At 34.5% G+C, this 21489-nt stretch overlaps 1 protein-coding gene across 1 annotated transcript; it reads right to left on the bottom strand.

Annotated features, from left to right (window-relative positions):
• Window positions 1-379: 379 nt before the first annotated feature.
• LOC121766175 (auxin-responsive protein IAA14-like) lies at window positions 380-1889 on the bottom strand. Its single transcript, XM_042162530.1, has 5 exons — window positions 1471-1889; window positions 1082-1296; window positions 875-1010; window positions 736-797; window positions 380-646 (listed from the first exon to the last, which is right to left on the bottom strand). Exons 1-5 carry the CDS (start codon window positions 1692-1694, stop codon window positions 618-620), a joined length of 666 nt encoding a protein of 221 aa, XP_042018464.1. The 5' UTR covers window positions 1695-1889; the 3' UTR covers window positions 380-617.
• Window positions 1890-21489: the final 19600 nt, after the last annotated feature.

Below are 21489 nucleotides of genomic sequence, written 5' to 3'. Positions count from 1 at the left end.
TGTTTTGCGAAAAAAAAAAAAAAATATTTAAATCCGACGCCGGTTTGGCGCCGATCCGGGAGCCACAATGGCGCCCGTGAGGATCGGCGTGGGAACCGGCGTCAGTGCGGGAATCGGCATGGCGACGCCGATTTTGACGCCGATTTCGCCCACGCCGGTTCCAATGGTTCGGCGTCAAACCGGCGTGGGCGAAAAATCGGCGCTCCGGTGGTGACGCCGACCATTGGAGATGCTCTTAGATAGAGCGCATATGAATATCAGACACGCACATGTCACTGCTCCCTCTCCATTTAGTGATATTCCCGTACTATCAATGTGATCAATTTGAAACTTTTTTGGCAAAGAATTTTCCTTGAATATTTTGTAAGGGGAGACTTAATTTAATTTAGAAGAGCGAAGGAATCACACATTCAAAATAGTTTAATATACAAATCAAAGAATATCCAATCAATACATTATTGAGTAAAAAATAGAAAAATTGATGAGATTTGAAATTAATAACAAAGCAAGCACATAACAACAGTACAGACACAATCCAGCATCCTGCACCATCCATCTCCTCTGTTTGCTAAGCTAAGATGAAAGCTGCAGTTTCTGGTTTGAATTTGATCACTGCCTCAGATTCTTCCCTTGCATTTCTCCATTGCTGAAAGCAGAAACAACACCCATCCATTGTTAAATTGATGATAATCATGTAGGATTATTTCATTCTATACATGGTGCATTGCTACTAACCGAGCCCCTTCGCCTCGGCGGACTTCATTATGCGCAGCCGCTTGCAAGATCCAACGAACATCCTGCATTCAAAACCAGTAATTATATTTGCTTGCTTAATGTTTATGGAAGCAACAACAGCCACAACAAGACTACTCACTCCCATGGCACGTCTCCGACTAGCATCCAATCCCCGTCCTTGTCCTCGTAAGTAGGCACATAATCGGAGCTATTCAGAAGGTCCATCAGCTTCCTCTCATTCATGAAGTCCAGCATTCCTTGTGTCTCGCCTTTACCTATTTCAATTTTCACTTCATCACTTCAATTTTTCACCTCAATTTTGTACAAATAAATTACTACTACTTACCAATAGTGAAGGAACTGAACATTCTGCCCAGGGCATCCGATAGCTCTTGGTAAGTCTTGTACATCTTCAAGTCTACTTTCCTCAGGTACGGCGCGCCATCCATGCTCACCTTCACCAAGGCGCCACCGCCGCTCTCCTCCGCCTCGCTCCTCTTCTGAACCGCCATCGCATTTTTCCGGTAGGATCGCACCGGCGGCCACCCCACCACCTGTGCCCTAATTTAATCATTGCAATTTCGTTTACAACTTAATTCATTGCCAATCTCAACTCAAATCCCTAATTCAAAATCGTGCGAGTTAAATCTCAGCAAATTTCCCCCAAAAAAGTCGAAAATCTCTCCTAAAACAATCAAAACAATGCTGGAGAGAGAGAGAGAGAGAGGGGCGTACTTAGCAGGAGGCTCAGGAGAATCCGTCTTAGCATCGCGGTTGACATTGTTCCCCTGAAAATCAGTCTGATCGGAAGGAGCGTCGAGATTGAGCTTCAAATCGACTGTTTCATTGAACCCTCGCTTCTTGTCTCCGGCGCCGGGCAAACCGAGGCGCAGCTCAGTCTCGTCGAAACCGAGCTTCTTACCGACGTCGAGAGTAGTGATCATGACGGCATCCGCCATTATTGAACGATTCCGGCGAAGGTAGTTAGAGATTTGTGGAGCAGATGATTGATTGATTGATGATTAGTGGAAAGGTATATTATTGAGAAAATGGTGTAGAGATTGAAAGAAGAAGAAAAGAGAAGGGAAGAATGTGGTTGGGCGAAAAGGGGTATAAATAGCGAGGGAAATTGTCTGTTAATGGAAAAGGAGGCGACGCGTAGAGGCATGGATGAGCTGGATATCCCAATCTTGCTGGAATCGGTATAGACATCATTACTGCTGCCTGCATTTTACGTCTCACTTTTCAATTCAATTATCACGATTTTATATTTTCTTCTTATTAATATTACTGGCAAGTCATGTTTGGTACTTATACGAATTTTAATTTTAAGAAATATAAAAATAGTGAGTTGAAAAGGTTAGTGGATATGAGATCCACTTTTTATACTTCCTCCATCCCACAAGAATATGTACTCTTTCCTTTTTAGTCCGTCCCACAAGAATATGCACTTTCCTATTTTGGAATTTCTTTCACTCTAATGAGGTGAGACTCATTCTCTACTAACAATACTTTAATTACTTTTTCTGTCAACCTCTCTCTTACTTTCTCAATTTTGCATTAAAACTCGTGCAAAACCCAAAGTGCATATTCTTTGGGGACGGATGGAGTATTGATTTTAATAGAATATGAGTAAGTAAGTTAGTAAAATTTGAGACCTACTTACCAGATCACCTACTCCAAAACCTCAATCATTGTCCTACTCCACACTCACAATAAAATAAAATAATCTCACCATCAATTATTAAAATTGCTCATGTTTGTAAGATTATATTTATTTTGTTGTGAGTGTGGAGCAGGAAATGGATTGGAGTTTTGGGGTAGGTGATTTGCTCCGCATTTATGGTAAAAGTGAAAGGTGACTCTTATTGTAAAATGAGCCGAAATTATAAAATGTAACTCTTATTATGAGATAGAGGGAGTATAACTTTATTTTATCCAATATTTCCTCCATCAGTCATTAGATGTCTCCTTTTTTTAAGCTAGTAGTATTTCATTTTATTTTTACTATTTTTGGAAAGTGGATTATATATGCCACTGATTTTACTCATATTTTATTATGAACTAATAATCCCATGTCTCTAAAAGTTTGTCATATATTTTCATTTTTATCGGTCCTACAAAATTTGTTACATTTCATTTTATACCAGTTTTGATTGTGGACCTCATATTACATTAATTTTTTCAACCCATTTTCCATTACATTTCTTAAAACTAATGCCTAATTTAAATGTGACAAAATTTTAAGGGATATATGGAATATATAAATACTCTCTTTGTCCCATAAAAATATGTCATATTTCCTTTTTCGTCTGTCTCATACAAATAGTCCATATCCATTTATGGTAACCTCTTTCTCCTTACTTTTTACTCTCTCTGCCCCACAAAGATTGTCCCATTTTTCTATTTGCATCCGTCCCACAAAATTTGTCTCATTTCACTTTTTATCATATTTGGTAGTGGACCCTATATTCCACTAACTCATTCATACTCACATTTTATTATAAAACTAATACTCCCTCCGTCCCACCTCAAGTGATCAACTTTCCATTTTGGGTTGTCCCATCTCAAGTGATCGATCTCCTTTTTTAGCTAAAAACAAAACTTCAACAATCTCTTACTTTATTCTCTCTCTCTTACTTTATTCTCTCTCTTACTTTATCATCTCTTTATCTCTCTTACTTTTTCCTCTCTCATACTTTACTCTCTCCACTTTAACTCAATACATATAATTTTCTTAATTCCTGTGCCGAAAAGAAATCCATCACATGAGATGGGACGGAGGGAGTATATAAAAGTACGACATATATTTCACTAACTTTTTCAACTCATTTTTCATTACATTTATTGAAGGAGTACTTTATTGTTTATGGGTCAAAGTGAGACAATCTTTGTGGGATGGAGGGAGTACTTTATTGTTTATGGGTCACACTATCCACCACACATTTTCAACTACTTTTTCTCCTTCTCTCTTACTTTACCAATTATGTATTAAAACCCGTGCTCATATCAAAAGGTCTATTTCTATGGGACGGGGGTAGAAGATTCACATTTCAGTAACTTTTTCTATAATTTTATTTACAATTTTTTTAAATCATATATAGCTAGTAAAAAATGTGACACCTATTGATAAAGGGAGAGAGTATTATTTAATACTCCCTCCGTCACATAGTAGATGTCACACTTTCCTTTTTAGTTTGTCTCATAAAAGATGTCACATTTCCTCTTTTGGAAAAAGTTTCCAGTCACATTAATTATAAAATTATATTTTTCTCTCACCACTTAACACACAAAACAACATCCCCTAAAATCTCGTGTCATTTCCCAAGTATGTCATCTTCTTTGGGACGGAGGGAGTACTTGGAAATTAAGTAATAAGATCGATTACTTCATAAATTATTAGGTTATTTTGGATTAAACTGCAAAAATAGTATTTGAACAGTATAAGATTCAGATTTATGGTACTTTCAGAAAATGAATTGCAACTGAGATATCTAGACAAAACTTTTAAGTATTTATTTGGAGTATTTTTCTACTTTTTCTTTTTGATTTTGCCCATTTCAGCCTCAATGGTAATATTGACATTGTTGTTATTTAGTCGACACTAACTCATTTAATGCGGCCACACATTTATCGAATTTTTACAGATTTATTTTATCTGATACGTTTAATTAGTGTCCTTGGATAGGAGAAAATGGAAAGAAAATATGAAAAAAGTATTTCAAATGAATTAAAATTTTATTTTGATACTCCAAGTGCAATTTATTTTCACAAAATACCATGAATATTGAATTTTACATTTTCCAGAGACCATGTTTAAATTCACTGTTACTTTTAAGGTTCATTTCAAATAAAAAACATTTACTAATTTTTTATATCATCTAATAAGTTTTACTTACTAGTTTTATACGTCCACCATCTACCATGTATGGTTACATTTTGTCTAAATATCTCATTTTAATTTTACTATTTTCAATGAATCGAAGTCATATACTATAATTAACTCTGCACACACACCTTTCGTTGTAAGACTAATGCATCATCAATCTTCATAATACATAACACAAATTTTAATATAAAATTAACATTTTCATTGTAAGACTAATGCATCATTAATCTTCATAATACACGAGACAAATTTTAATATAAAATTAATAAAATGTGAGAGATATAATGAAAATAAATGATTGAAATATTTAGAATGAAGCTTATCTCGTTAAAATGATAAACTAACCAAATACAAAAGGTGGTTAAAATGATAAACTAACCAAATACAAAAGGTGACTAGTATGATCCAAAATGAAAAAATATGATTATTAATTATGTACTAGTACTACAATATAAAAATGAGAATACATTCAAGAGACCTTTACCACCAACTTTTTGTTATAGTATTTCAGTGACCTTTGCCACCAACTTTTTGTTATAGTATTTCTTAAGTATGGCTATATATGATATTTGGAGGGAGTCATAAATAATAATCCCACCATCACCAAGTTAAATACCTATTTTTTGGTAAAAGTTAATTGTTTTAATTTCTCTTATTTTATTATATTTTATATTTCCTTTTTTTATCTATATATATATTTTTCCTGTATTTTCCTTATTACACTAATTTCTAAATTTTATGTCGAAAAACATCTTAATCAACTTAGAACTTAAAAATTATTAAGATAATAAATGGATGACACCAAAATATAAAGATGATAAAACTAAATTCACAATCAGTCCATGTACATGGCACATGGACCATCAATGGGATTCAGTGTCGCACTTTTTACATTTTCTTTTTTTTTTTTTTTTTTTTAGGAGGATCGACGATGGTTCCCCATCTACCCTCCGATGTGACTCGGACCCCCGACCTAACAGTTGGAGGTGAAGCGTCTTACCCCGTAGGTGCGCTTCGTTGTCATTCTGGGCCCACAAGCCCAAGGAGAAAATAATCCCCAAATCTGCACTTCCTAGGATTCGAACCTGCGACCTCCTAGGAAGTGAAAGCTCCCTGATATCAACTCCCAAGCCACTAGAGCAGCTTGAAAGCTCCCTAGGAAGTGAAAGCGTCTTACATTTCATCCATAGCATCTTACCCGATATTAATTAAAATATTTATTCGATTTTTTTTTAAAAATATACTACTATAATTTTACAACTCGAATAGAGTAATTAACTTTTATTTAAAAAAATATACTACTACTATAATTTATCAACACAAAAGAATGTGTTTGTTTTTCTCAACTAAAAAAAATGGCAAATTCTCGGTTTATAGGTTTTTAATAATTTCTTACCATCTAGTTTTCAATCGAGCCTAAAATCATATCCATTACAAAGTTTTCGTGTAGTCACCAGTCTCCTTTTAATGCATAACGTGTCACCCATAAATATACACACTTGAATTTATAGGTGTGTTTTGTATAGTACACATAACAAATACTCCCACCGTCCACGAAAAATAGGACTATTCCATTTTTATCCCTCATTTTGGAAAAATCATAATAAATAGTTAAAGTTGATAGAAATAAAAGTAAAAGAGAGAATAATATAGAGAAGTCTATTGTCTATATTATTCTCTCTCTTACTTTTCTTTCTCTCCACTTTAATTATTTATTATCATTTTTTTCAAAACGAGGGATAAAAATGGAATAGCCCTATTTTTCGTGGACGGGGGGAGTATGTATCTCGAATGAATTAAGATAAAATTTGGTGGATAGAGGAGGGGGATTTTATACACTCAAGAAAGTTTTTTAGGAATTAAATAGTATATAATCAATTAAAACTAAAATTCTTAAGCAAAACTTAATTTTGTATCAAGATTTAATGGGTAGGATAGGGGAGGAGATCACAAGCTCCTTCCTTTTCCAATGATGAAATTTATCCCCAATAATATTTTAGGAATTCTTTCTTCATGGACTAGTAGTAGTAGTATATGGTAGAATTAAAACTGTGTTTGTTATTCGGATCTTGAGCATATTTATCACCCCAATGAGGCCTCCAAAACCTCACTTTTCTTGAACTATGATTTTGATTGCTTCAATTTTGGTTTAATTTACCTTCTTTATTTTTTCTTAAAAGACAACTTTATCTCTTTCACTCACCTTAACTTTTTGCGGTTTTACTCTTTTCGATTTCTTCAACCTTTCTTATCCGCTCGATTCATAAAATCTCAATGATTAACATAAGGAATCAGTATTTCACTTGTATTTTAGTGATAGTGTATTTAGGTAATGTACAATACGTACATTAACTGAAGTTAGGGTTTTGCAATTAAAAATATAATAATCACTCTATATTATTAATATTTATCGCATAAGAAAAAACAGCATATCATATAAGCAAGCATACATATCTAGTGAAGAAGAACATGCAAACTTTTTCACTTCAAATAAATAACACTCCACGAGTAATAATTAATAAGGCCTACAACGTTCAACAAATCAAGTAACAATTACAATAATAATACTCCATTAGGCCCCCTATTAAAAGTCCCATTGAGTCTGACATGAGTTTTAAGAAACATAAAGGAAAGTTGAATGAAAAAAATAGTCGAATGTGAATCTAATTTTTATATATTAATTTTATAATAAAATGGGAATAAAATAAAATTAGTGAAATTTGTGGTCTATTACCATTTACGGAAAGATTGAACCAGAACTCCTAGTGGGGGCGGACTAAAATGTACAACTGAGACTTCTAATGGGGGCAGAGAGTAATATATTGTTCGCATACCAGTTCTTTTTTTTCTAGCTTATACTATGATTATACTTTAAACCTGAGCAAGTGCAAAGGCATAAAATTATTATTGTAGGAGTTATATATTTGAATTTTTTTGTGAATAATAATTTTCTTTATAGAGATTTTTGCACTTCCATTCACATCATTCACACAAAAGTACTAGCAAAATCATAATGTTATACAACTAAAAAACGAAAATTTTGTAGTTTGGGAGGGCTTAAACCCCTCCTTGAGCATATCAGCATATATGTGTGAGTCAGTGAACCCGAGAAAAGACATGTAAACTAATTAAGAATCGGTGGTAAACATACAATTTCCTCCCTTTATTCAATATAAAACATTTGTTTTTAGTTCTATAATTTTATGCAAGATTGTTTAATATATTAAATGAAAAATATAATATAATAATACAAAAATAGAAATAAATATATGTATTACGTCCTCCATCCATTAATAATGGTTCCATTTTACTATTTTTTCTGACACTGAAAATTTGTCACTTATTTCTATTTTCGTCTTTCCCTAAAAATTTGTCACACATTTTTTGCTCATTTTTTGTGGTGGATCTCATATTCCACTAATTTGTGTCGGTCAAATGGTGACAAATTATTAGGGACGAGGGAGCACTTTTTTTCATCTACCAATAAATGTCTCATTTGTTTTATTTACGGAGTACTCCCTCTGTCCCAAGGAAGAAGACCTCTTCCTTGGATGACATGAGATTTTATGCATTTTTATTTTATGTGTTAAGTGGAGAGAATAAATGAGTAGTAAATAGATAATAAATTAGAGATAAAAGTGTTTCTATTTTTAGTAATGAGTCATCTTAGTTGGGATAAACTAAAAAAGAAAGTGGACCATCTTTAGTAGGAGGGAGTATTATTTTTTATAATAGACTTCATATTTCACTAATTTTATCTCACTAATATTTTATTATAAAATTAATTTTATTATAAAATTAATATATAAAAATATGACTCACGTTTTCATTATTACTTTCATTCACTATTTATTATCATTTCATAAAATCTGTTCCAAATAAATCCCAGTCTATTATTAGTCGTGAATGAAGATAATTATTTAAGAATTATGGTTTAGGGAGTACTTTACTTTGAGTAAAACAACCATATGAATAAGAGCATCCACAGTGGTACGGATGTCCCGGGGGACATTTCCGCGCACATCCCAAAAACACCTCCTGCCATGTCATAAGAACTTCCCAATGAACAGTGGCGGACATCCCGACGGACTTCCCATAATAATAAAAATTCACAAATTCACCAAATTAAACAATTTACGGAATTAAACAATTTACGGAATTAAAATTTCGCCACGATTACGAAATAAAAATTTCATTAAATAAAAAAAAGGTACATTTCAACAAAAAAAACTAAAAAAAAAGTACACTTCAATAAATACAAATTCCATCAACGACGACCCCTCTGCTGCCATACTTTTTCAATTATATCGTTCTGGAGTCGAATATGGGCTTGTTTTTTGCGCATGTCGGCAAATGCACGGATTCACTCGACCTCGTCATGGGGTATCCCCATACGTACATTGCCGGTGGCCACGCCGTGGCTTGGACCCGCAGCATCAGCATCATCATTGGCCCAATCCGTCAGTGCTGGACCTTCATCTTCGACAATCATGTTATGCATGATAATACATGCGTACATCATATCGGCGATGCTGTCAACATACCACAGCCGTGATGGACCCTTCACTGCCGCCCATCGAGCTTGGAGCACACCAAATGCCAGCTTCACATCCTTGCGCGCTGCCTCCTGACGACCTGCAAAATATACCTTCTTTTCTTCTGTTGGGCATCTGATCGTCTTCACAAAGACGGGCCACATAGGGTATATCCCATCAGCCAAATAATAGCCCATGTTGTGCTGGTTGCCGTTGGCGACGAAATTGACGGCCGGACCGACGCCCATGCATTGGTCGTTGAAAAGGGGATACGACTGGAGGACGTTGATGTCGTTGTTCGACCCAGCTACTCCAAAATAGGCATGCCAAATCCACAGCCGGTAGTCAGCTACCGCTTCAAGGATCATCGTGGGATTCTTGCCCTTGAAACCCGTAGTGTACACCCCTTTCTAGGCATTGGGGCAATTCTTCCACTCCCAATGGATACAATCTATGCTGCCTAGCATCCCCGGAAACCCGTGCTGAGCCCCGTGCATATCCAGCAGAGCCTGACAATCTTCGTGGGTAGGCTTCCGAAGATACCTATCCCCGAATATCTCCCTAACGCCCTGACAAAAATACTTTAGGCAATCGCGGGCAGTCGTCTCGCTGATGTGGAGGTACTCATCGAACATGTCAGCCGCGCCTCCGTATGCCAGCTGTCTGATTGCGGCAGTGCACTTCTGAATCGGAGTGTGGTCGGGTTTACCAGCCACATCCTCCCGCACCCTGAAATACCCGTATTGACGCTCTAAAGCTCCCACAATCAGCAGAAAGAGCGGACGATGCATCCTAAAACGTCGCCGGAACATGTTCTCTCCAAATCGTGGCTCCGGAGTGAAGTAATCCTCGTACAACCGATGGTGCAGCGAGGTGGTCCCGGGGTACTATAGATCGACGATGGATAGGTCGAGGTACCGCCGGCGCCAAGGCCGCCTGTATCTCCCTCTCTGCTTGCCTCCCGCACACGTGCATGAATTCGCCTCATTATGTCATCATACCCCCCACCACTACCACCCGCACCGCTACCGCCCGCACAAAAGCCACTACCACTACCAGTCATTCTGGATATATAAAAGAAACGTAGAGAGAGATACTCGTTAATACAAGTGTTGCGAATGAAATGAAGTTCAACGGGCCGTATTTATAGAATTTTTGAAAAATAAATATAAAACAATCGGAACGTCTGCGCGGACGTCCGCGGGGTCAACGCAATAGCGGACGTCCACAAGGACGTCGCGACTGACGTCCCGGGAACGCCGAGGAACTCCAGTGTCCGCAGCGGACGTCCGTATCCGCGTCACCGCTGCGCAATGGCGGACGTCCTGCGCGGAACTCAGGCACGCCGGCCGGACGTCCGCCGGGACGGACGCCATTGTGGATGCTCTAAAAAAAGATGAAGAGAGGTGGGCCCATAGAGTTAGTCATGTGCTAAGGGTGTGTTCACCTTCCTTGTTATAGCCAGATAAGGGCTTATTTCTGTCCAATTTAGAGTGTTCACCTTCCTTGTATTAATTCTTGTTGGCCCTAGATATACACCAGGCACGCACTGTACCTTGAAGAAATAGCCATTTTCCAATTCTTTCAAAGAGGGTGATAATTGTATCTGCATCGATATTTGAGTCCTTCTTTACCGATGCATTTTTTATTTTGCAACCAGCCACCGCCGCATTTCTTCTTCTTCCCTAATCTCAATTCCTCTCTCAAATTAATACAGTACCAAATTCAAAGAAACAAATGAAGTCTCTACACTCTCCTCGCACGTCCACGCCACCTCCCTCCGCACGGCTCCAGTCGTTGCCCACACACGGTCAGACTGCCGCCGTATTCTGCTCCGGTTGTGAAACAACGATTTGGCTACAGTTTATGTAAATTACATGGTATGCGATTGTATGAATGCAAATGGATGTTGGGATCGATTTTTTTAGTTTCTGTAAAATGCTATGAACAGCCTCTGTATGTGTATGAAAGAAGTGAGGAAAAGTGGCTACCTTTGGGGAACTAATGAAACTGTGAAGAAGATGGGAAAACTCCTTGTTGGTTTCTGATAAAGAAACTTCATGGGTCGATTTATAAAACTAGTAATTTAGAGAGTGTAGATTTTTGTTTGGTTGGAAAAGGAAAACAGGAATTGAAAGGGTGGGGGTGAGGCTTCTTCTCGTTGAAATCTGCCCAGAACTTCCATAAGGCAATTTTCCATTCATTAATTTTCTTTTTATTCCACAACTAGTTTGCACAAATCTCAAATTAATAAAAAATAAATTGAAGCCTATTTGGTTATATCTGCTCTTGCACACTCTGCAATTGGACTATTCTGGGATAATTTTTTGATTTTTAGTTGCTATTTTGTGTTTCAGAGAAAGAGACAGAACAATGAATAAGGGGCATTATCGGCCAACAAAAATTGAAGCAAAAAACTAAATGCAAAATTAAATTTAATAATATCAAAATATGATACTGAACACTGGGTTATTGGTTTAATTATGTGGGCCACCCAGCCACATTTCTCACCTAGTTTCAATTCTAGACAAAAGAAATCAAAGAAGGTGAACACTCTCTAAGATTCAAAAGGGTGGGCCCGCTGGATGTGTGGCCCACTTTATTTTATTGATCAGAATGTATTATTAAGAAAAAAATTATACTCCTATATAAAAAAAAGTAATTAAAATTTAGTGTTTTTAATTACATCACATGAATTATGGACAGTGAACAAAACAACGTCAACAATGTAAATGGCTCTCCATTTTTGCAATAACAAGAATTTTTTTTTCTACTTTCTCCGTCCCATAAAAATATCTGCACTTTTTCATTTTCGTCCGTCCCACAAAAATGTGTGCATTCTATTTTTGAAGAGTTATATTAATTTAATAATGTAGGTTCCACTATCCACTGACACTGCTTTAACTATCATTTTCTCATCTCTCTTACTTTACCATACCATTCTCATCATCTCTCTAACTTTACTAATTTTGTATTAATTTCTGTGCCATACCCATTGCTCATATTTTTATGGGACGGATGAAGGATATTTTTTCCCTTTTTCTTGAACTATTTTGTTAAAATTAATTTCTTATATTTTCATATATGGCATACTCACTGATTTGCAATGTCATAAATAGAGAAAGAATTTGAAAATTTATAACTTAAAGAAATAATGGGTGATTGGGTTTTAAAATTGAAATCAATTAACAAAATCCAAATGTATGTAGACGACATAATTGGAGGATGTACGTTTGAGTGAGCTTACATTAAAATACTTTGATTGAACTCATATATTTATAAGTAAATCAATTCATTACAACAATTAATGGCACATGTTGAGCGTAGTTTCGAGAAGTATAGTTGCAGTAGCAATTGCAACAACACCAAAATGATTCCATTTATGTACATTGAACTATTCAGTTTCAAATTATTTTACATCCACAAACAACCCTAGGACATTTAAATATTATTAAGGATGTCTCATTTATTTGTTTATTTATATAAAAGGCGAGCAAGAATCCACTACATTAATTATAGCTCAAATGCAATTCGAAACTCGTAGATGGGTTCGAATAGCACTCTAAAATTAGAATATGATTTTAAAAATTTATTCAATAAAATTACAATTTAATTATTCCATAATCCAAATAGAATTAGCTCCCGTGAATTGGACCTAATAATAAGAATTATAGAAACTCTAGCATAATATCAAGAGGTATTTGCATCTAATATCACGAAACTTTTCAAAAATTTATTTTTATCCACTAACTTTAACTTTAACATATAATATCATGCACTTAAATAGTTGTTGAATTTTTGTACTGGCGACTAAATCCGCTACATCTCTTTTGAGGAACTTCTACAGGAAGAAAGAGAGAGAAATGAGCAGGTGAGAAGCTCTTGGAGGAAGTTGCTAGATAGATGCAAGATTCTCCAAGATCAGTTTCACGAGTGCAATATCGACAATTTAACAAACACAAAAGGGGACACAGCTGACAGTCTTCCGTCATTACTGGAGCAGTTCGATTTTGTTAGCACATCTGAAAATCAGATAGACCTTCTCATCGCCGACTTTGAGCAGTTAGCCGAGGATGGTGATAATCACACAACTTCCATTGATGAGGAGTCGAGGCAGACAATAACGAGTCTCCTAGCCAATAATGGCGCGTTGAGAAAGCAGGTGAACTCCCTTATAGCTAACAGTCTCAAATCAACGGTGAAAGGTGAAATGTCAGATGTAAATGTAGGAAGTGAGATCTAACATAGCAGCAGCAGCAGCAGCAGCTAACTCGTCGACATATATGTAAATTCAGTCGGGCAGTGTACCATACCTCATACCACAATTGCGAATAATATGTAGAGTTCGTTTTACGAGCAAGAACACGTCCGTGTCAATTTTTTTGGTACCTCTCCGTGCTGTATGTAACAATGTACATATATATATTGAAGTCCGATTTGTATCCATTGTTGCATAGTTCAGAGTTGAGAAAAAAAAACATCATATCAGATATTTACAACTGAAAAAATGATAGTGACGTGATTACAAAGTCCTATTTGATTATCCATCCTATTTTAATGTGTCTAATTCTGTCGTAGTTGTGGAAAAACTCTAATTCTGTCGTCGGTGAAAAAAATTCAACAATTATCTATGTTCGTGATATTATATGTCAAATTTTAAATTATACTCCCTCTGTCCCACTAAAGATGACCCACTTTCCTTTTTGGTTTGTCCCATCCAAGATGACCCATTACTATAAATGGAAACACCTCTCTCTCTACTTTATTCCCTCTCTCTTACTTTACTCTCTCCACTTAACACACAAAATAAAATTGCATAAAACTCCGTGCCGCCCAAGGAAGGGGTCATCTTCCTTGGGACGGAGGGAGTATAAAAAAACAATTTTATAAAAAATTTTAGAATATTAGGGGCCAATATCAAAGTTTGATAGTAATAGTTTGAGAGGTGTGGAGAGAGATAATGATAGGCCAATCATTAACCAATCATGTTTCTCTATTCATTGGGCGGCGCCATACACAATTATGTCACTTTTGTTTTTATTGAATTATGGTCAAGCGCCACAACCCACAAGACAAGCTTATCAATAATTTTAATGACATACTGGAGTATTATACTTTTTCATTTTTCTACTTCACTGCTCCATTTATAAAAAAATCCAATTAATGGAATGATATTGGAATTGTTCACAAGTGTTCGTAACTCATAGACAAAATAGAATGAAGTTATTTAAACAAAATAATTTACTCTTATGTCCCATTATATATCGCCCAACACTCATTTTGTGTTGCGCCGTTTATTACACCCTCACTCCATAAAGTGATTTAAAATATACATATATAGGACTTCTCCAATTTATAATCATAAAAACTTTACTATTTTTTTTAAATATGCCTTCGAGAAATGCCTTAGCACAATTCAAATTGGATTATATAGCATGGAAATTCAATACCTAAGATATAAAATTAGTTATCAAAAATGAGAATTGTGGCCTACTTCACACTATCAAGACCCTCCTAAACACTCAAATTGGAAAATGAAGAAGTTCATAGAAGAATTAAGCTCATTTCATATTGTCAAAAGAAGATAAGAATCATTCAATCCATCCTTAATGCATGATAAGAATACAATTAAATCAGTATTATTAGTAAGGAATCAAAATAATGTCTCCTGAAAAAACCCAAACAGTCACGAGGTAATGCATCATATCCAGTCAAAAGAAGGTTGATTATTGTTTGAAGAACTTTGTAACATGGAAAAAAAGAAGTGACAAAACAGAGAAACATCTCAGTGAAAAGAAAGATGTGACAAAAAAGAGAAACATGCATTATGAAATTCTCTATAAGCCAACCCTATTATGATTTTTTTAAGATCGTCTAAATACTAGTATAGCCATAGTCATATATGAATTTAACAATCTTTTATAACTTTAGTCATCTTAACTAATAAGAGGGCCCAAAGCCCTAAAAACAATGGGCGTGCCTTAGCTATTAAGTGGGCCCTTTTCATGAGAACAAAATGTGCCATAAATATTGAACCTGAGAAGTCCAAATCGAAACTAATACCCACGTATTGGAATGCCCACAACATTTAATAACCCACACGCGTGTAGAATATATTTATTATATGATAAAAATGGACATTTGGATGAAAGTACTTTTGTATCCTTGGAGAGAAAATGAGAACAGTTGGATGAATGTACTTTTGTATCCTTTTTTTGGAGGAAAAATGAGACGTTGATACGTAATAACAGTATTTTTTTAATTGATGCTAAATGGCCATATTGTGGCTGGCCATAAAAATAAAAAAATTAGTAAAAAATAGTACATTGAATGCTAGTTTACTTGAATTTAGTTCATCTTAAAGTATCAATTTGTCTGAGACTAATATACCCCTGTGCACAAATAACAAACTAACTCATTAAGTAGTATTTTGGAAAAATTTAACTTTGAATACTCCATGTAAATCCTTTTCGCTTCTTTGATCTTCTTCTATTTTTTATTTTTTATTACTTTTATTTATTATTTTATATGTTATTATTTTAATTGCTTAGTATGTATAATTACTTTACAAATCAGAATATAATATGTTTTCAAGTATTAAAAACACCATAATGTAAAATCAAAGAAAAACATAAAATTAAAAATAAATGACACTAAAGAGAAAAAAAATACACATAAAAGATGAAAAATAAAATGTTTAATTGATTTTCCAAAACTTATGAGAAAAGGGTAATTAAGTAAAATTATCTTAGCACTAACTATTAATATTAATTTATTATATTGACTTTTATAATTATTTACAAAAATGGCCGCCAGCATAGCATTACTCTATTTTTTTTTATAATTGTTATTGTATTTTTTAATAACAGTGTGCAGATTCTAAACAAAGAGAGAAAGGGACGGGGCAAAAAATTGGTCTAAACTCTAAGAGCATCGGTAACGCTAGGGGCCGGGCCGCAAATCGCGAGTCCCGGCCCGTCCCATGCGTTACACGGAGGCGAGTCACGGCACAGGCCGCTCCCGGGGCCGCGTTCCCGGCCTGGTGAGCATCCCGCGGCCCGGCCCGGCCTAGGGTTACACGGTGCGGGACGGGCCGCAAACCCCCAAAATGTATTTTTTTTTTATTTTTTTGTCCATTTATACCCATTTCTTCAATATTCTTCCACCAATTTCTCCATTTCTATCCTCTAAATTATTTCAATATTTTTTCTAGGACGTGTAATTTTTATTTTTTAGGATTTAATATTTTTTTTTAGGATTTGTAATTTTTTTTCTCTAGGATTTGTATTTTTTTTTCTAGGATTTGTAATTTTCTTTTTTCGACTGAACAATGTATTTTCCCGGTTTGAATTGTTCAACGTATTGCATTTACGAATAAAATAGGTTGAAGTTGTGAATAGTGTCATTTATTAGTTGCGGCCCGGGCCGCAACCTGCAGGGTTACAGCAGTTGGGGCCTGGGCCGCAACTGTAGAGGAATGATGACGTGGAGGGGACTTGGGGCCGAAAATGAGGACGGGGTTAATGATGCCCTAATGGTTGTACTACAATCTTCAAGAAATAAAAAGCCGCAGCTTTGCAGTCTAAGAATATAGAGATAGCCGTACCAATCTTGAAGCAAGATCTCTATATATACCAATACAAAACAAATCACAATACTACAATTCAATAAGCTCTATTTTGATAGATCTGTGCCAGAAAAAAAAACCACAATGGCTCAATGTTTTCTGCCTTTTTACTTGCCCAAGATAAAACGGTCGGAGCACACAAGACAACGGGGAAGGTGAAGCAGGATGGAAGGAACCCGGCGCAGCAAGCGGTTGAGCGACGTGCAGGGCCGTAGGCGTGGCGGCGCCGCAGGCTGGTGGGTTTGGCGGCGTGGTGGCGAGGCAAGGCGTGTTCGGCTGATTGAGAGGGAGAGGAGGCGCCGACTGGAATAGAGGAAGGAGGTGAGCAGGTTGGAAGGAAACCGGCGAAGCAGGGTGGTGGAGCGTGGCGGCGTTGCACCGACTGGGAGAGAGAGATGAAGGGAGAGGAAGAGAGGAGGCGTGAGGGAGAGAAGAGAGGGAGGCGCCTTTTTCATTCCTAGGGTCTATCATGTGTTATTTGGAATTTATATCTTATTTTATTAATTATTACTCCCTCTGTACCATATTAATAGAGTTATTTTGTCATTTTGGTACATTCATAGTAATAGAGTCATTACCTTTTTAGTAAAAGTCAACACATTTTTTTCACATCTATTTTACTTTCTCTTACTTTTTTCTCTCTTCATCTCTCTACCTTTTTCATTTTCCACTTTATTCTCCACTTACTTAACTCACCTAACACAATTTTTTTTAATCATCGTTGAAAAGAAATGCATCTATTACTATGGAACGAACGGAGTACTAATTTATGAATTCAATAATTAGGTTCTTTTTATTGAGGGTGAGTTGAGAGATGTACAAATCCATTGCATCTTTTTCATTATCCAAAATCATACAACACATTCATTTCTACCACCCAAACCCCTATTGTATGCTATTTTATTATGAAAAAAGTTAGCGGGTCATAAGAGCATCCTAACTCTGGAGCCACTCCCAAAGTATATTCCACGTCATCATTTTCCTTATTTTCTGCATTAGGCCACAACTCTCCATAACCATATAGGCCTTATTCGGGCCATAAACATTAAATTGCATTATTAACAACTACAAACTATTTTACTTGTAAGATTGAAAATGTTGATCAATTTCCTCTTGAATTGCAGGCATTGTCTTGGTCAACATTCTAGTAACGTTGTCGTGAATGACTCTCATCAAGTCGAGGGGGCGTTTTGACAAATGTAGGGTGACTTGATTTGAAAGGATAGGAATGAAGTAGAATAGAAATAAAAATGTTGTGGAATGGTATAGTATTTATACGAAAAAATTCAAATAAAAAAAATTGAATTGGTGTCCGGCCTGAGTGCCCGCAACAACGGGACAGACCGCAATTGGGCATGGCCTCAGCCCTCTCCACCGGCCCTATGGGCGTCCTAGACCCCTCCTCCCCCACCTCCAACGTCTGCAAGCTCGAGCCGGACTCCAGGTGCTGTCCGGCTCCATTTTTGTCCACTGCGTTGTGGGTGCTCTAACCTGCCAAATTATACTCCACTTAATATGATTATGATATAACTAATTAATTAAATTTAATAAATTAGAGCTAATAGAGTAGTGTAGGAGGAACAAGCTGCCAAACCGGTCCACAATATGGATGAGGTTTGAATGTGAGGGATATATATGAGTGGTGTAGGAGGAAACAAGCATCCAAAATATATTTGAATTCCAGATCTAAGTAGTTCTAACAAAGTAGGCCCCGTTTGTGGCACTAAATTATACTCCTATGTCAAATAAATATTTGTTGGTTTGAAGATTGTACTTTTCACCATCTTGTAAGTTGTACTCTTGGACTTCATCAAGAACCGGCAAACAAGACCTACACATTCTTGCAAGAAGTTTGCTTGGTCTATGGGAGGTAGGCTATATAGTAAGGGGCCGTTTGGTAGCTATGTTAAGTCTAGATAAGGGATTAATCTGAGTATATTTGTGTGTTTGGTAGTTATGTTATCAAACTTAATAGCCCGTGTTTTATATCCTGCTCGCACAAAGCCCACTGAAAATCCTATGTGTCACTCATATTTGTAACTACCCAAAATCCTATGTTATTTATCATAGAAGCCTAGTTAATTTTAGCAAAATACAATTTTACCCATCAAAATTTCTAACCCTAAACCAAAATATGTGTTGGTTTTACTTATGTTGTTGTATTGAAAGACGTCATTTTCCTATTAAATCATGTTATGATTTTTGTTGATGTCAATTTGTTGTTCTCACTTTATTTTCATCATATTATATTCTAATTATAATTACGTAATACTTGAAGGCAATTACCTTTTTTTAAATAAAAATATACGATTTTGTTCAATCCACAAACGCTTTAAACTTCAAAAAATTTGAACGTATAAAATTTGGCACTTGATAAAATATTTTCAAATAGAATTTGTCCAAAATAATCAATGCTTATTCATAAAATTTGACCAAAATAATCAATGCTTACAAAAATAGAATACCAAAATAAAATACATTTTTTTAAGAATAAATATACGTTTTTTGATAAGTAAGGAGTTTAGCTTGAAAATATGCTAATTTTTGTAAGGAGGATAGTTTAGTAATTAACTTAGATTAATGAGGATAATTTTGGCAATCATAATTTTAGTCCTTGCTTGTGACTTATTGTACCAAACACTACAATAAGATAACTCACAATTATCTTAATCTACCAAACACCCAATATATGTAAATTAACTAATCGAAACTATGATAATTATCGTAATGGTATCATGTCTAGTCGAAACATGACATAGCTACCCTAATAGTATAATTTGGTGACAATATTATCGTGATAGTTAATTTAGGGATTTTGACATTGAGGAGCAAAAGCAGAATTTTCAAAGTAAAATTAAATAATGATATACAACTACTGTATAATTTAAATCCCAATATTAAAAAAGAAAGGTTCAATAAAATCATACCATACCATAATTTCTCTTTAATTCTTCGTATTTTGAGTTGCAAAATAGCGCATTTATTTAAGTATTTATAGAGGAATGATATGCTACATACTTATGTGAGCTCCTTATGTGAGCACCACTCTCGTTTGACGTACGCTTAACGTTGTTCGTTTCGATTTATATATTTAGTTTGATTCTAATACATTAAAAAATGTTATTGAAGTTTTTAATTTCACAAAATTCATAAAAATCATATCTCAATTTGCTCGTTTTCTCTATAACTTTAAATAAATTAATAAACAAGAAAATCGAGATTTGATTTTTATGAATTTTGTGAAATTAAAAACTTCACCAACATTTTTTAATGTATTAAAATCAATCTAAATATATAAATCGAAACGAACAACATTAAATATACGTCAAACGAGAGTGGTGCTCATATAAGGAGCTCACATAAAGTACGTATCATATCATTTCTATGTATTTATAATATTCATAGTATGGTTATGTACATCGAATATAATTACAAGATAGTTTGTTGGATCAAAGTCATCTAGTTATTGCATTGAAATTTGTTGAGCGTCGATAGTTCCTATGTCCAAGCTAATACTACTCATATATTCTCCGTTTTAAGGAAGTGACCTAAGTGGCACACAATTTTATGTGTTAAGTGGAGAATAAAATAAGAGAGAAAATAAAGTAGATACAAATGTATTTATATTTTTAGTAATGAGTCATCTTGGTTATGACAAATAAAAATAAAAGTGAGTCATTTTCGATGGGACGGGGGAGTAAATATTTTTCCCTAAAATAACTAATAATCTAGGTTTAATTATGCATTAATATATTATTTTGTCATATACACTTTTTGTAATTAAAGTGAACTTTATCTATTTTTATCTACTCATATAAAATATTAAATTTTTGAGTAAAGGCCAAAATTGGTCCTGAACATATGCCCATTTTATCATTTTGGTCATAAACTTTATCTTTTGAATTTTTTGGTCCTGGACATTTCAAATCGGATCACAATCGGTCCTCCGTCAACAATTCCGTTAATATTTAACGGTCAACGATTTTAATCACAATTTTGACCAACTTAAACAATTTTTAATTATTTAATCATCAAAATTATATTTTTTAAATAAAATCATAAATTATTTATTAGAAATAAATAATTAAATAATTTTAAAATAATTAAATTATTTATTCCAACTTAAACAATTTTTAAATAACAAAATTATTTATGATTTTATTTAAAAAAATAATTTTGATGATTAAATAATTAAAAATTATTTAAGTTGGTCAAAATTGTGTTTATCATAAAAAAATCATAAATTATTTATTACAACTTAAACAATTTTTAAATAATTAAATTATTTATGATTTTATTTAAAAATAATAATTTTGATGATTAAATACTTAAAATTTGTTTCAGTTGGTTAAACTTGTGTTTATCATCAAAAAATCATAAATTATTTATTACAACTTAAACAATTTTTAAATAATCAAATATTTTATGATTTTATTTTAAAAAATATTTTTGATGATTAAATAATTAAAAATTGTTTAAGTTGGTCAAAATTGTGATTAAAATCGTTGACCGTTAAATATTAACGGAATTGTTAACGGAGGACCAATTGTAATCCGATTTGAAATGTCCAGGACCAAAAAATTCAAAAGATAATGTTTAGGACCAAAATGATAAAATGAGCATATGTTCAGGACCAATTTTGGCCTTTACTCTAAATTTTTTATCCACAATAACTAATTGGAGTAATTTATTTATTTAGTTTC

The sequence above is a fragment of the Salvia splendens genome, chromosome 14 (genome assembly GCF_004379255.2).
Source record: "Salvia splendens isolate huo1 chromosome 14, SspV2, whole genome shotgun sequence".
Classification (NCBI taxonomy): domain Eukaryota; kingdom Viridiplantae; phylum Streptophyta; class Magnoliopsida; order Lamiales; family Lamiaceae; genus Salvia; species Salvia splendens.
Note: the sequence above shows the minus strand (reverse complement) of the source record. Positions and strands in the feature narration are given on the sequence as shown.